Here is a 15,687-nt window from a genome sequence, read left to right as displayed (position 1 = left end):
AACCTTCCAATTCATTGTCATTATTTTATCAGAGTTGTCTTTAGGTTTAGGCTTATAATCTTCCTCTCACAGAAAATCACACTGAATTCAGTAATTCCTTCCAACTCTTTTTGACACCAGTGAGAGCATGCTTGCTCTGGTTGATGCATAAGAGGTGGTTGGGGGCAGATAAGTCAGAAAAAGACGTGCTTTCTGTGTTCAGTACAACTTGGGGCTCACCAGCTACCAATGGCTTCCTTTGTCTTGCAGTAAAAACTGAAAGTGGAATTAACCAAATGAACACAGTCCTGCTGCTCACTGCTATATGAGTGTTAAAGACCTATCATATTGCTATCTGGGCTACTCGGTCTCTGTCCATTCCTGTGAATGTGCACTGCTCAGTGTACAAAGTTCAAATGTTACTATTTTTTAATCAATCCCTTACTTGGGAGTTCTTAGTGACAGCTCAATAACATCCCTGGGATGTTATTGAAAACTTGGTTTGGACAGCTGTAGCTATTTAGAGTTTTCCATATTTAAAAGTATGAGGCACAAATAGTGGCCTCACAAAAATGTCTATATTCTAATCCTGGGAACCTGTGACTGTTATGTTTACATGGCAAAAGGAACTTTGCAGAAGCTTGAGATGGGGAGGTTCTCCTGCAGTTCCTTTTAAGGCTTTAGGGACAATTAAAATAAAAATGTTAAAATGAGACATGACGGTTAAAAGCATGGACTCTGTAGCCAAACTGCTGTGTGATTATGGATAATTTGTTTTTCTATGCCTCACTTTTCACCTCTGAAAAATAGAACTAAACTATTGTTGTGAGGATTAGATGAGAGGAGTAGGATAGTATGTGGCACAACACAAATACTCACAAGTGTTAGCTATTTCTTATTTACATAGCAGTTCCATGTGGAAGAACATTTCTTCTGATCTTTGCTCTAGATCTGAGAGCAGATGATTTAGCTGGAATAGCACAGTTTACACTGGATTGTGTGTAGTGATTTCTTTCTTATCCTTGTTAGTCTTCGAATTTTATGAATGTAGTTGACTTGTTCTCATATTACACTATGTAATTGGATATGTTAATTCTTCACTTAGAAATCTTCCTTTTAATGCATTGGCTCAATTTACAACTATCATGGTTCTATCTTTGATGCAAAAACATGCACCCTTGCACCCTTTTTCATCTACCTGGGAGCTATAGATGGTATGGTATTATTCTAGTATTTGATCTTTTTTTATGTTTATTATTTCTTCACTCATTGATATAGATTCTCTAGCCATTTGTTTACTAGAGCATGATAACCTCTAGAACTGGAAATTCATTCATTCATTCATTCAATAAAATATTTCTTCAACAAAGATCTGTTTATTCCTTGTGCATACCACAAAAGGAACAGTTCCCACACCTTTCAGGATGCTTATTGTGTAGTCAGCAAGACAGAGCCAAAAGCACATGATTATGATTAGAGATGTGCACCAATGTCGTAGGTTGGCAAAAAAGAAGGGCTGAGGGAGTTCAATAAATCTGGCCAGATTTAGGACTCACTGAGTATGTAGGAGTTGACCATGTAGAGAGAGCACATCATAGAGCATTCTGAAACACCTTAAATAGGCACCTTTCTATGTAATCTATGATCTTAATTACAGTCAGCTTCCTTCATTATGGAACACAATGTTTGACATTCTACCTTGAATTAAACAAGAAATTCAGACTTGAAATCACTGCCTCCATATTAAATTATCTGAAGCATAATGATTACATTAAACCTTACTGTGTAGTCTCAGGCAAAAAGATTGTTGGTAAGGAATGTAGCATCAGCCCTACCATTTCAACTGAAAGATCTAGATAATGACAGCTTATAAAATTGACTCACCCCAAAGTAACAACAAGTTTAATATCAACTTGGCAAAAAATAATCTTAACATCAAAAAGACTTTTTGAAAGTTGTAAAGCAATCATCTTTTGAATGTCAAAACAGGTAGTAAAGAGGTAATACATAAAAGAGGTAACATTCTTGGGGGTTTTTGGGGGTGGGGTGGGGTGGGTTCTTTTTTGTCTTTTTTAGAACTGGGGTTCGATTCCAGGATTTTGCAAATGCAAGGCAGACACTTTGCCACTGAGCTACATCCCAACCCAACATTCTTAATGTATAAAGAAAAATTTTAATTGTAATAACCAAAGCAGAATACATGAGAGGAACAGACAATATGAGCAAGCGCGTGAGCGTTCACACACACACACACACACACACACACACACACACACACACACACATTTTAAAAATACCCGTTAAACATATAAAAAGATACTCAACTTTATTTTTAATAAAAACATAAATTAAAGCTACTGTTGGAGAGTCTTAGGGGAAATAGATACTTATTAATCACTGGTGGGAATAGAAAAATGGTACAGTTCCTTTGGAGGGGAATTGAGCATTCTCTAACAAAATATAAGTACATATTTTTTCCTTAGCAATCCCATTCCTGAGAATTTACTCTGAAGATGCACCCCCAAAATACAGGAAAAAGAGGGGAAAACATATGCATATACACAAGATTCTCTGTTTAGGTGTTTTTTATAATGATAAAAAAATAGAAATAATGTAACTGCCAAATGAAGATTGACTGAATAAACATAGGATGCTGTGGAAAATAATTCAGAAAATCTCCCTGAACTAATGAGTGATTTTTCAAATTATTGTTAGCAGAATTTATCAAGGTAGTTCACATTAGCAAATTAAGGGAAAGATTTCATAAAGTTGTCAACAATGCAGAAAAAGTTTTCAGTTAAATTTGAAATACAGCCTTGATTTTAAACAATTCTTGGCAAAGAACAGAAAAACATCCTTAACTTGATAAAACATGGCTACATAACATTTACAGCCCAAAATCATTTAATGATGAATTTGAACAAAACAAGATTATCTATTACTTCTTTTCATCAGCATTGTTTTGGAAGCCCTAGCTACTGCACTAGGACAAGAAAATGAAATATAAAAGGGGGGATGTTCTTTATTTGCATATTTATGAATATATAGAGAATATATGCAAAAACCTATTCATAACTCATTAATAAGATAATGCGGTTCCTGGATATAAAATCTGTACAGACAAATCAATTCTATCTCAAACAAATAATAGTTGCTTAGAAAATGAACTATTATAATATTTATAGTAGTATTAAATAATATCAAGGACCTTATTATAAATTCAACAAAAGAAATATAAGAATTTTATGTAGAAAATAAACCTTTGTTGAAAAAATAAAAGAATATCAAAAGAAAATGAAACTGGAGCCATCTTGAAATTAGAGAAAAAGATGGAAGAGTGACTTAATAATTGTTATGGTTTGTGAGATGTTGAATTATACATTCTCTTTTACTTTTTTCATTTCTCTCAATTGAATTGTTTATGAGAATGCATTTTATAAAAACAGTGAAGTCATTATTCTTTTTTTCATTTGTTCATAATAGTTATTCTTGACATTAGATTCATTTGGACTAATTATAAATGCATGGAATATAATTTGCTCCAGTTCAGTCCCTTCACCCTCCTCATCCTCCCTCCCACTGTTCCCTTTCATCCACTTTACTGATCTATTTATTTACATTTTTTAAAATTAGTATCTTATAGATATTCAAAATGATGAGTTTCATTATAGTGTATTCACATATGTGCATTGGAAAGTTAGTTTGGGTTCATTCCACAGTTTTTCTCTACCCACTCCCCATTCCCTTCTTTTTCTTTTATTGATTTTATTTTTTTTAATACACGACAATGGACAATTCTTATTACACATATAGAGCACAATTTTTTTAACTTTGTATAAAGTATGTTCACGCCAATTCACGTTATTCATGTACTTGTTTTTTTTGCATTACAATTCTTATTACACATATATACCACAATTTTTCGTATCTCTCTATATAAAGTAGGTTGACACCCAATTTGTGTCTTCAGACATGTTCTTTGGATAATGATGTCCATCACATTCATTAGGAGGCTAATCCCCTGCCTCCTTCCTTTCCCTCACTCCCCTCTTCCCTATCTAGAATCCATCTATTCATCCCATGCTCCTCCTCCCTACCCTATTATGAGTCAGCCTCCTTATATCAGAGAAAACATTTGGCATTTGTTTTGGGGGGATTGACTAACTTCACTTAGCATTATCTTCTCCAATGCCATCCATTTACCTGCAAATGCCATGATTTTATTCTCTTTTAAAAACGTTCATAGTGTATATATGCCACATTTTTTAAAATCCATTCATCCACTTAAGGGCATGTAGGTTGGCTCCACAGTTTAGCTATTGTGAATTGTGCTGCTATAAACATTGATGTGGCTGTGTCCCTGTAGTATGTTGTTTTTAAGTCCTTTGGGTATAGTCCAAGGAGAGAAATAGCTTGGTCAAATGGTGGTTCCATTCCCAGATTTTCAAAGAATCTCCATACTGCTTTCCAGATTGGCTGCACCAATTTGCAGTCCCACCAGCAATGTATGAGTGTGCCTTTTTCCCCACATCCTCTTCAATACTTATTGTTGTTTGTCTTCATAATAGCTGCCATTCTGACTGGATTTGTATCTTAGTTTTGATTTGCATTTCTCTGATTGCTAGAGATGTTGAAAATTTTTTCATATATTTGTTGATTGATTGTATATCCTCTTCTGAGAAGTGTTTGTTCAAGTCCTTGGCCCATTTTTTGATTGGGTTACTTGTTTTTTCAGTGCTTAGCTTTTGAGTTCTTTCTATACCCTAGAGATTAGTGCTCTATCTGATGTGTGAGGGGTAAAAATTTTCTCCCAGGATGTAGGCTCTCTGTTCACCTCACGGATTGTTTTCTTTTGCTGACAAAAAAACTTTTTAGTTTGAATCCATCCCATTTATTGATTCCTGGTTTTAATTCTTGTGCCATAGGGGTCTTATTAAGGAAGTTGTGGTCTAACCCACATGAAGAAGTTTAGGGCCTACTTTTTTCTTCTATTAGACGAAGAGTCTCTGGCTTAATTCCTAGGTCCTTGATCCATTTTGAGTTAAGTTTTGTGTATGGTGAGAGTTATGAGTTTAATTTCATTTTGTTGCATATGGATTTCCAGTTTTCTCCAGTGCATGTTTTTGGCACATTTGTCTAAAATAAGATGATTGTAATTTTGTGGGTTAGTCTCTGTGTCCTCTATTCTGTACCATTGGCCTACTAGTCTGTTTTAGTGCTGAAACCATGCTGTTTTTGTTACTATTTCTGTGTAGTATAGTTTAAGGTCTCATATAGCAATACTCCCTGCTTCACTCTTCCTGCTAAGGATTTCTTTAGCTATTCTTGGTCTCTTATTTTTCCAGATGAATTTCATGATTGCTTTTTCTATTTCTATGAGGAATGCCATTGAGATTTTGATTGGAATTGCATTAAATCTATATAGCACTTTTGGTAGTATGGTCATTTTGATAATATTAATTCTGCCTATCCAAGAGCAAGGTCGATCTTTCCAGAAATAGTAAATGAATTCAGCAAAGGAGCAGGATATAAATCAATACCCATAAATCAAAGGCATTTCTGTATATCAGTGACAAAGCCTCTGAGAAGGAAATGAGGAAAACTACTCCATTCACAATAACCTCAAAAAAAATGATACTTGAGAATCAATGAAAGAAGTCAAAGATCTATACAATGAAAACTACAGAACCCTAAAGAGAGAAATCAAAGAAGATCTTAGAAGATGGAAAGATCTACAAATTCCCTTCTTAAAAGGAGAAAGGGAGGAGGAGGGAGAGAGAGAGGGGGAAGGTGGGCAGGGTCAGATCAGAATATGATAGCCCAAAGGGTGAGGTTTTGGCCTGCTGAGAACTTCTAACTGAAGGAGATTGGAATCCCAAAAGCAACCTCAGCAGCAAAGCCTCTGCTCTCCTCTGCCCTCCTGTCCATTCATTCTTCTCTCCCAAAGCCAGTCATAAAACCTAGAAAGCGCTCTCTCTCTCTTTCTCTTTCCTTCCCTCCCTGCTATTCCCTTACTGTCCCCCTACCCTCCCTTACCCCTCCCTTACAAACCCTCATTCCAGACAGGACCTGCCTTAGGTCCAGTAGGAAAGAAAGCTATACAGAGAGGCCAAGAAGAATCTGACCAGACAGGGCTTGCTGGGACCCTGGCAGCCTTTTACCATTAGCTCACACCCCCTTTTCCAGTCATTTCTACATGGCCATACATTCTTCATGGAACATAAACAAAAAAACAGGAGTTTTCCCTGGATCTGTAGGTCTTTATTTCTGAAGGCTTTTAGGTCAAATAAAATTCTATTAAATAATTGTTATGATTTTTAAAATGTAAAGATATATACTAGTTCATAAATTAGAAGAAGCAGTTTATAAAGATAGACTCTTTCTGAAACTCATCTGAATTTTTATTGCAGTTCCTGGACCTTTTATACAGCTGTAGAATTAAGATACTGTATTAGTGGTAAGAGGATAAACAGTCCGGTAAGACAGAATAGAAAACTCAGAAAGTGATTGCCACATGATTTATGATTGAGGTGGGACTGCAGATCAGTGGTGGAAAATGTCAGTCTTTTTAATGAGTAGTGCTGAGACAATTGAGTATTTATGTGAAATTGAATAAAATTAAAGCTCCTACTATACACCGTAGTCAATAATTCTATGTGACATATAGAATTAAGTGTGAATGGCAAAACTATGCTTTCAAGATAATACCTTTATGATTTTGGAGTGGGGTAAGTTTTCTTAAATATGACATAAAAAGCACTGATTGTAAAGGAAGATATTAAGAAATTTGAATATTACTAGCAGTAAGTATTTATCATAATCAGAAGACACCATGGCAGAGAAAAGTCATTCTTAACATTCAAAACTAACACTTGGTGTTAGAAGTTAGCAATGGTTGCTATCTTTTGGAAGAGTGAATTGGATAGGGTGGGGGGAAGGACACTCCCAGGAGGCTGATCATATCTTTCCTAGATCTGATACTAGTTATACAGGTGTATTCACTTTGTGGAAGTTCAGCAAACTGTACTAACAATTTGTGCATTTTAAAATGTATATGCTCTACTTCAACAAAAAGTCTTTATAAAGGAAAACTACTAAGAAGCTATTTGTAAAACATTTGTCCAGCAAAATAATAGAGACCTCCTACAGCTCAATAAGATAGACATCTCAATAGAAAATCGAGCAAAATAATTGAACACACTTCAGAAAAGAGGAAATCATACATTTGATTTATTCTAAAAGGTGCTCAACCTTATTAATCTTCAGAGGAATGCAAATTAAAATGATTGATCTCTTTATACCAAAATTGGCTAACATGAAGAATCTGAGAAAACAGTACCTAGTGAGGATGTGGAGCAATGGGAACACTACTGCACTTGGGCTAGGAATAAAAGTTGGCACAACCACCTTGGGAAATGGATTGTCATTACATAGTAGGTATGGAGGTAACATGCCAGGTGACTTAGTGATTCCCCTGTTTCAGAAATGGGTGCTTATGGGCACTAGAAGATGTTAGAAGAGTATTTATAATAGCCTGTTAACTATATCCAAACACTTGAAGTAATTCAAATGTCTATCAACACAAGAATGTGTACATAAACTGTAGCATATTTATACAGCCATGTACTACATAATAGAATGAACTTTTCTGCAGAAAAATTCATATATGATATACATACATATGAATATGTATGTATATATATAAATATAAATGTATACATATTCACATTTTTCATAAAATTTCAGAAGTGTTTCTTAACTTTCTGAAGTTCATCCCAGATGTCCAGGTACAAGCCCCTCTTCTAAAAGTACCCTCATTTGTCAATCAAAGAAGATGCATAAAAGGTATTATGTATATATTTAATGATATCAGCCTGAGCCCATTTAGGTTTGTTAATGCAACAGTGGAATGCAGCCTCCAGGCCTTCCTATTATTGCATTTGTCTGTATTGTCTTCATATTTGTTTAAATTAGAAAGTAATACATTTTTAACAGCACTGTTGAGGTACAATTTGCATTTCATAACATTTCCCTTCTGTAAGTATAAAATTCATCGATTTTTGACACCTCTATAGAGTTTTGCATCTGCCATCACTATACAAGTTCAGAACATTCCCATCACCTCCCAAAATTTCCTCAAGCCACATTTGCCATCAATCAAATGTGTATTTTCAAATGTAGTGTGTTGATTACTTCATGTATTTCAAATAACTCATCATTAAAAGTAGCATAACACATTGTTGAATAGAAACTTGAAAAACATCAACCAAAATCTTTTGTTAAGTGTATTTTGAGGTTCTGTATACATACTTGATTAAAATCAGCTTATTTGCATCTGTTCTCTATTGGTAGTTTCAAAAAAGGGAACATACTGAACAGTTGATTTCTTCCTTCATATGTTCTTGGTGGGTGAATGTTGTCATGTTGTTCTGGGTGGGTTTTAGTTTTAAAAATTTTAGTTGGTTTTGGAAAAAATGTTCAGTTATACAAATGGCCATTTTATATGTCAGTCTGTATAGTACTAATTTCTGAGGGAATAAATCATACAAAATAGAATGAAGAATAGAAGTTAGACTATCTAGTTAAATTAAAACATAAATATCAAATTGTAAATTATTTTCTTTATTAGGAGTAACTAAAGAGAAGAATGTATTGATCAACTGTGATATTAAATGTCTCAGACTTTAGAACAGTATAACAAGTATTTTAAAAGCTTTTCTTGTCTTTGTTCTACCACTTCATATTAAGATGCTGAATATAATATAGAAGTACATATTGAATATAAATATTATGTGAGCATATTATACTATTATGTATCATTGGGCTTCCTCAAGTGATGTTTTTAACATACTTTTATTATACATACTATATACTATTATTATAGAAATTATTATTTCTGCTTAAAGGTGATTGTATGGTTGGGAAATGCAGATATATTATGTGTAAATTTAAATATTTTTCTAAAAATGTATAACATCAGATGTTCATGAATTTTGGAAATAAAAATACATAATGCCTAGCTAGTTCCTAAGAGGTAGGCTATATCTTCTGTTTGTCAAAGTATTTACTCTGCATTATTGGTGGAGCTAACTTTTATTGAGGTTTCTCTGTTGCCAGATACTTTATTACCAAGGTTGCCATCAGAACCGGGAATGACATTACTCACTATCAGGATTGAGAAAATTGGTCTGAAAGACGCTGGACAGTGCATCGATCCCTATATTACAGTTAGTGTAAAGGGTAAATAACTGGCAAATTGCATTATGTTTTTTCTCATATGGGACAAAGTTTTTGACAGGGGATGATCTTGTATATGTGACAACTTACTTTAATGCATTCTATAATGAGGCAAAATCCTAGAAGAGATCATAACAGAACATAGTTCGAAAGACTTACAAAAAATATTTCCTACTTATACACTCACTTTTGCTTTTGAGTTTGTATAGATTTTTGCTCTTCAGATTCCATCTAACGTGCAGACTAAACATACACATTATCCTTAAAAGCAGCTACAGCCTTCAGGATGTAGATTAACAATAGCACCCCTCACCTTCTCCTACCCAGTCTATATTCATTTCTCTCCACAAAGCCCAATGTCCTGTTTTCCCATCTCTCCTGCTTCAACCCCTTCTTCTTCCTGTGCTACTGAGGTATCTACTTAGGTGAGTCCTACAGAGGCAGATGAAAATCAGGGGACAGGGAAGTAGGGTGCGTCCATAACATCCATGCCCTGAAAGCAATCCCGTGGGATGATGATGTGATTAAGGAATAAATTATACCATTTTACAGAAATAACTATAGTTAGTACAAACGGCTTATTTTAATCTATAGTTTTGCACCAAAGGAACAGATTGGTGCTGAAATTAAATGGAGGAACTTTTATCAATTGACCACAAAGAAAAACATTTATTTAAAGAACAGAATCCACAGCACTAATACTGGTACACTTTTAAATTCCGATGTTACCAGTTATCAAATATATAGTATACTGGAAAATATTTACATTGTTTGATAGGCCATTTGTAAAACTGCATACTCATTCAGAAAGTATACTTAAAACACAAAAATATTTAATGATGTTGTAAATGTTAAATTACCTTTGAATATGTTATACTGAAATATTTTTATGTAAATATTTTTTAATTATTAAATGTACTAAATTGTTTTTGAGCTTTTTGAGACACATAAATGAATAACACATAAACACTGAGGAGTTATTAAATGAGTCCATGTTGCATTTGACTAAACTGAGATTTTAAAAACCAGAAAATTAAAACTATATATAACGTACCATCTGGTTGTTGTAAATTCAGGGTATGTTGTAAACAGTATAACCAGAATTTAGATAATATATATGAAAAATTATTCATTAACAAAAGGGTTTTTGTTGGCTGTTCTCATCCATTTTTGGTTCTTAACAGGGAAATTATGATAAGGTTAGGTTTAAAGGCTTTTCTAAATAAGTCATACTTGATCAAAGTTAGAAATTGGTGGCAGAGCTCCATTGTGGCAAATTAAATACTCCAGATTTTTTTTTTTTTGCATAGAAAAATATAGTGGGCTATTCCCTAAGAAAAACATGTTTGTTCTTTTTACCACTTCACTATGAAGATCAAGTTTTGTCCACTTGGCCATGTAAAGGCTTCCTTGTCCCCTTCATGAGGTCTCCTATCCAGTCTATATTCATTTCTCTCCACATACCCCATGAACTTCAACAACTGTCACATACTTGCTCACACCAAATAGGAATCTCTTAACCTGAGAATCTCCTCTCAGCTCTTTCCATGCCTCTTTAGGAACTGTAACCTTTGCAGTTTCTATATTTTCCGTCTGTATATGTGAATGCTCATAAGCAGAAACTTTTCTCCAGATCTGAATGGCATAGATTTAACTCCTGTGCAAGATACACCTGTGGCTTCAAGAAAAGAAGATACATATGTTCATTTTAATGTGGACATTGAGCTCCAGAAGCATATTGAAAAATTAACCAAAGGTTTGTAATTATCAGTTACTGACTTCTTAAGGACACAGTACTTATCTGGGTTTGTGTTCATAGTGTACTTAACACAAGATCTTATGTCACATAGTTATGAATATTGACTTAAAGTCAAATCAATTTTTTTAAAATATGAGAATTAGCAGTTGCATTATCTAGTTGTGTAATAATGTGGTTAAATATTATTTGATAGGGAAGTTTTTCTCATAATACAGAGTTAAGGAAGCAGGTTCCCTAATAATTACCTTAAGTCCTTTTAGGAACCTAATGATTACTTTCTAACAGTTAAATTATTTTTTTTCTTTCAATAAGATGCATTGGGTAAAAAGATAGTATAACTGGCAGTTAGTTTGTAAGAATATGGAAAGGACAATCTGGGTGTGGTTGTTTCAGGAGGGAGAGAAATGATATAAGGTAGAATTTTTTTTAAAGGAACTCTTAAATTTCTATTCTATCTAATATTGGTGCTTATTGAAACCATTTTTATAGGTACTGCTGATACTTAAGTAACTTCTGTTTTTCTTGTAGTATTTAATATTTTATATTCTTTGGTAGTTTATGATTCTACCTGTGTACATAACTTACATTCTTGCTATAAAATTTTGTTGTACTTTGTAGAATTAAATGATATGGAGAAATGTCACTCAGACATGCTAGTACCAGAGCTTGGAGTGACAGCCACAGTGAGTTATCAACAGTTGTGTCATCAGACTGTTTGACACGTTACTTTGTAAAATCATAGGCTTCTGGTGACACATAAGAAATGTGTGGTCTCTGGCTTATGTTGTTTGTTTTAATTCCTTAGGTGCAGCTATCTTCTTTGAATTCAAACACTACAAGCTTACAAAAAGGTTTACCAGCACCAAATGTTTTGCTTTCATGGAGATGGATGAGATTAAACCTGGGCCAACTGTAATAGAACTGTAAGTGATATACATATAGGATTCATACTGTTCTAATGGTTACTAGTTCATGTTTCTTCTTAGTCCCTCTTATCGAGAATGTAACATTGGAGTAGATCAATCATCAAAGTATTTTAAATCTATTGTGGTTACAGATACAAGAAACCCACTGACTTTAAAAGAAATTGCAGTTATTGACCAAGAAACCACTTTATCTTCATCTACATCAAACTTTGCACAAGGAATGATTCTGACATGAGTAATGTCTAATTTCTGTGAATTTTACCACTCAGTAGAAACCATCATAGCTCTGTGTAGCATATTCATCCTTCAGGAGGCAGGAAGTGAGCCGTACCTATAGGCCAGTGAGTCCATTGCAAAGCTGTACCACAGAACTAAAGTCCAGCACCTCATTGATATGACTCCTTTGGATACAGGTTTATTGTAGATTTTGAAACTTGTTTTTACTTTCCTATTAATTGTGCAATTAATAGTCTATTTCCTAATTTACCACTGTTCCTACCCTGCTTCCTGGAACAATACTGCTGTGGTAGGTATGCTCATCTTCAAACTTAATACAGCAATAAGAATGTGCTAGGATTTACACATTTGCTCACTTTTGCTCCAATATGGTCTTTTGATTTGAATTAACTTCAAACTTTTGAATTGAAGTGGGTAGGATAGTACCAGATTGCTTTGAAAGGAAATTGGATTAGTTATGGTCTGTCTTATAGGCTGTTCCTTAGAGCTGGCCTAAATTCACCCTCATCTGATAGTTCTACTTAGAAATAGTGTGCCTTGATCAGATCAATATCCTATATGGGAGTGTTCCCCAGATTGTAGCTGTGATTTTTTTTTCCAGATGACCAGATTGTTTTTCTGAAAGTGAGCACATTTTTAGTCATGTTGATTAGTTGTTCTACATCACATTGCTATTGTTTCTAGGGTTAACATTAATGATTCTAGGGTTAACATTAAAACCATCTCTCTCAGAATAATTACAAATTTTGGAGTGGGTTTACATCTTCTAAATCATGTCATCTAAAAAATTGAGTCAGATGCTAATGAGATACTTTAGGAACAACTGCTGTTTTTCTGACAACTGATTGTGAAACCTTAAAACCTGCATACCTTGTCTTTATATAAAGTGATGAGTATGTGTTGAGAGCCACAGCCAAAGGGGCCCCAGCAAACTTCCAGCTGCCAGAAAGCTTCAGACTGCCAGCTGATGATTGGCTCACAGTGGCCCCAGCAACATCTAGCTGATTGGCTCCTCTGCGGTGATGTTCATTGGGCTGTTTCCCTGCCCTTCAGACTGCCAGCTGATGATTGGCTCACAGCGGCCCCAGCAACATCTAGCTGATTGGCTCCTCCACGGAGCTGCTCATTGGTGACTTCTTTGGCTCTGCCCACGCAACCCAGCCAATCGGCCTCAAGAGCAGGAGGATTGTGGGAGGCTGAGAGGCTGGTGTGGGGGTGAGAGGCTTGTGGAAGCCGGTGGTGGCAGTTGGGCTCTGAGGGTTTTTTCCCTGAGGAGCTGTTTTGTTTGGCGTTTGTAGTTCTAAAAATAAAGTTAGTTTCTTTTTGACAAGTGGCTCCTGATTTGTGCCAAGCCAGACTTCGGCAAGTATGAAAAATCTGGAAAGATATTTTATTTTTTTTAATATAGGTAGATATGACTGCCATTTATTTCCTATTTAGATATATTGACATTCATATAAAAATATGCAGGTCATTAGCCTATTATAATTTCACTATTTACATTACTTTTAACTTGATGAGACATAAATAAAACTTTCATAGTACACAAGGTGCATATTTGATACACAGAACATAAAGATTTGTGAGGAGCTTTTTTGTGGGTTACATGTAGAACCCACGTATTTTAATATTCACTATTTTAAATGAACAATGCATGAAGGGAATGCAATACTTGGCCTATTTTTAAAATAGTGTAAACCCTAATCATACCATCCGTTTGCTTTTTAAAACAAATAATAGTTGTTTTAGCCCTTGCACTTCAAGAGATCTAGTCTTTAATTTTTCAGTTGTCTGTTAGGTCAGTTTTGTTTACTAGACTCATAAAACTATATGAGCCTGAAAGAATTATCAACCAAATTTAATCTTTTCTTTCATCTGGATTGGGTTAATTTCACAAGTGCAAAAATAGTTCAGTCTACAGTAGTTCTAGGAAATGAAGAATTTGCCTTAATAAAATGTTCACTCAACTGAAACTCTGAGTAGTCAAAATTTCCAGACTGTAAACTTCTCAAGAGAAGGGCCTCATCTTCTCCATGTCATGTAAACTTTCCAAGGTGCTTGGCAGCAGTCTGTACCCTGTGGAGTACTCAGTACCTTTTTGTTTGATGTTACTGATGTTTGATGTTGCTCCCTTAAAATCTGCTATTAAAATGTAGCAAAACGGATACATTGTTCTTTCTGTTCTCTCATACTATAAAACATGTATATCAAAGTGATAATTTTAAAAAAAAACAAACCTTTTTTTTTTTTTGGTTGTAGATGGACACAGTACCTTTATATTTATATGTGGTGCTGAGGATCAAACCCAGTGCCTCACATGCAACCCCAGCCCCTCAAAGTGATAATTTATATGAAGAAACATTTAGCATCCTTCACATAAGAATGCTTTTATTTAACCTCTATTTATTTATGTGGTGCTGAGGATTAAACCCAGGGCCTTGTCTGTGCTAGGCAAGTACTCTACCACTGAGCCACAACCCCAGCTTCCACCAAAGAATGGGGTTATATGAAAAAAAAAAGAGGATGCTTTGTATGAATGTCTTTCATCAGCATTAAACAAACTTAAATTGAACATTGTCATCAGCTTAGCTTTAATTCAGACCTGAATGACCAAACCTCCCCCCCCCAAAAAAAGGTGATTTTATCTTGAAGCAGTTAACACAAAGCAATCTGTATCTCACAAATTAGTTGTTTAAATTTACTTTCTAGTGTGGGAGGAGATGAGTTACTGGACAATAATTACAACTATAGCAATAATACTTTCAGGTTGAAACACTACTGCTTCACAAATGAAATGATTTTAGTAACTAAATTCAAACACAACTTGCTGGAGAGGACTTCTAAAACTTTTGAGATACAAAAGTATACTTGAATCAAGGGACAGTATTCTCTACACAACCTGTATATGGGCAGCTACCTTGGGCTTTGCTACAGAAGTGGTACAATTAATCAGATGGATGTAAGGAGAGGCAACTATGGGTGGGTTCAGAACTGCTCAGATAAACTACGTAGAACGCATTATAACTTACTAATAGAATAAATACAAAAAAGGCTTTAGAGGGAAAACTACTGTTGCTTTGAATAAAATAATAAATCTGCCTTTTCTTGAAAATCTATCTTCCTAGCTGACATCACTTTTATTTAAATGCTATTTTAAAATTAGAAGTTAAGTAACTTCAGCATTGCCTTGTGTCCTGTAGAGGTTGAAAGATACATTCAAAATGTGTTTGTGACTTAAATTTTATTTTACATGGTTAAAAATGGCATAAGCTATTATATGGTTTTCCTCTTACACACAGCTGCTGCTTCTAATATTAAATGGAGGTTATGTAGATAGAATTTGAGTCCTTTAGGAAGAATTCATTTTTATTCTGAGTTATCTTCAGTAGTTTAGAGATTTTGTTTCACAGAGATTTTGTTTCACACTGAAGCTTTTGCCCCTATTTTGAGAATACTTAGGGGACATAAAAAAACAATGATATGTTATGTTCTAGGTTTCAACAATCCTATTACTTTCTAGAATTTAAAAGAATGGAAGAATATGGTCTA

General features: G+C 34.5%; 1 protein-coding gene across 1 annotated transcript; it reads left to right on the top strand.

Moving 5' to 3' along the window:
• The first annotated feature begins 9,103 nt into the window (after positions 1-9,103).
• On the top strand, positions 9,104-11,917 carry LOC144372570 (axin interactor, dorsalization-associated protein-like). The gene is made up of 3 exons (XM_078035915.1): positions 9,104-9,219; positions 10,850-10,972; positions 11,781-11,917. Exons 1-3 carry the CDS (start codon positions 9,132-9,134, stop codon positions 11,900-11,902), a joined length of 333 nt encoding a protein of 110 aa, XP_077892041.1. The 5' UTR covers positions 9,104-9,131; the 3' UTR covers positions 11,903-11,917.
• Positions 11,918-15,687: the final 3,770 nt, after the last annotated feature.

Source organism: Ictidomys tridecemlineatus, unplaced genomic scaffold (genome assembly GCF_052094955.1).
Source record: "Ictidomys tridecemlineatus isolate mIctTri1 unplaced genomic scaffold, mIctTri1.hap1 Scaffold_132, whole genome shotgun sequence".
NCBI classification, from domain to species: domain Eukaryota; kingdom Metazoa; phylum Chordata; class Mammalia; order Rodentia; family Sciuridae; genus Ictidomys; species Ictidomys tridecemlineatus.
The sequence above is the reverse complement of the archived record's forward strand: the minus strand, read 5'-3'. Positions and strand labels throughout refer to the sequence as shown.

What these genes read in the sequence shown, in the direction of transcription:
- LOC144372570 (XM_078035915.1), top strand. Translation starts at nt 9,132, where the DNA reads ATGACATTACTCACTATCAGGATTGAGAAAATTGGTCTGAAAGACGCT. An exon ending in TATTACAGTTAGTGTAAAGG is followed by an intron (nt 9,220 to 10,849) that starts GTAAATAACTGG and finishes ACTTTTCTCCAG; the next exon opens with ATCTGAATGGCATAGATTTA. An exon ending in TATTGAAAAATTAACCAAAG is followed by an intron (nt 10,973 to 11,780) that starts GTTTGTAATTAT and finishes TTAATTCCTTAG; the next exon opens with GTGCAGCTATCTTCTTTGAA.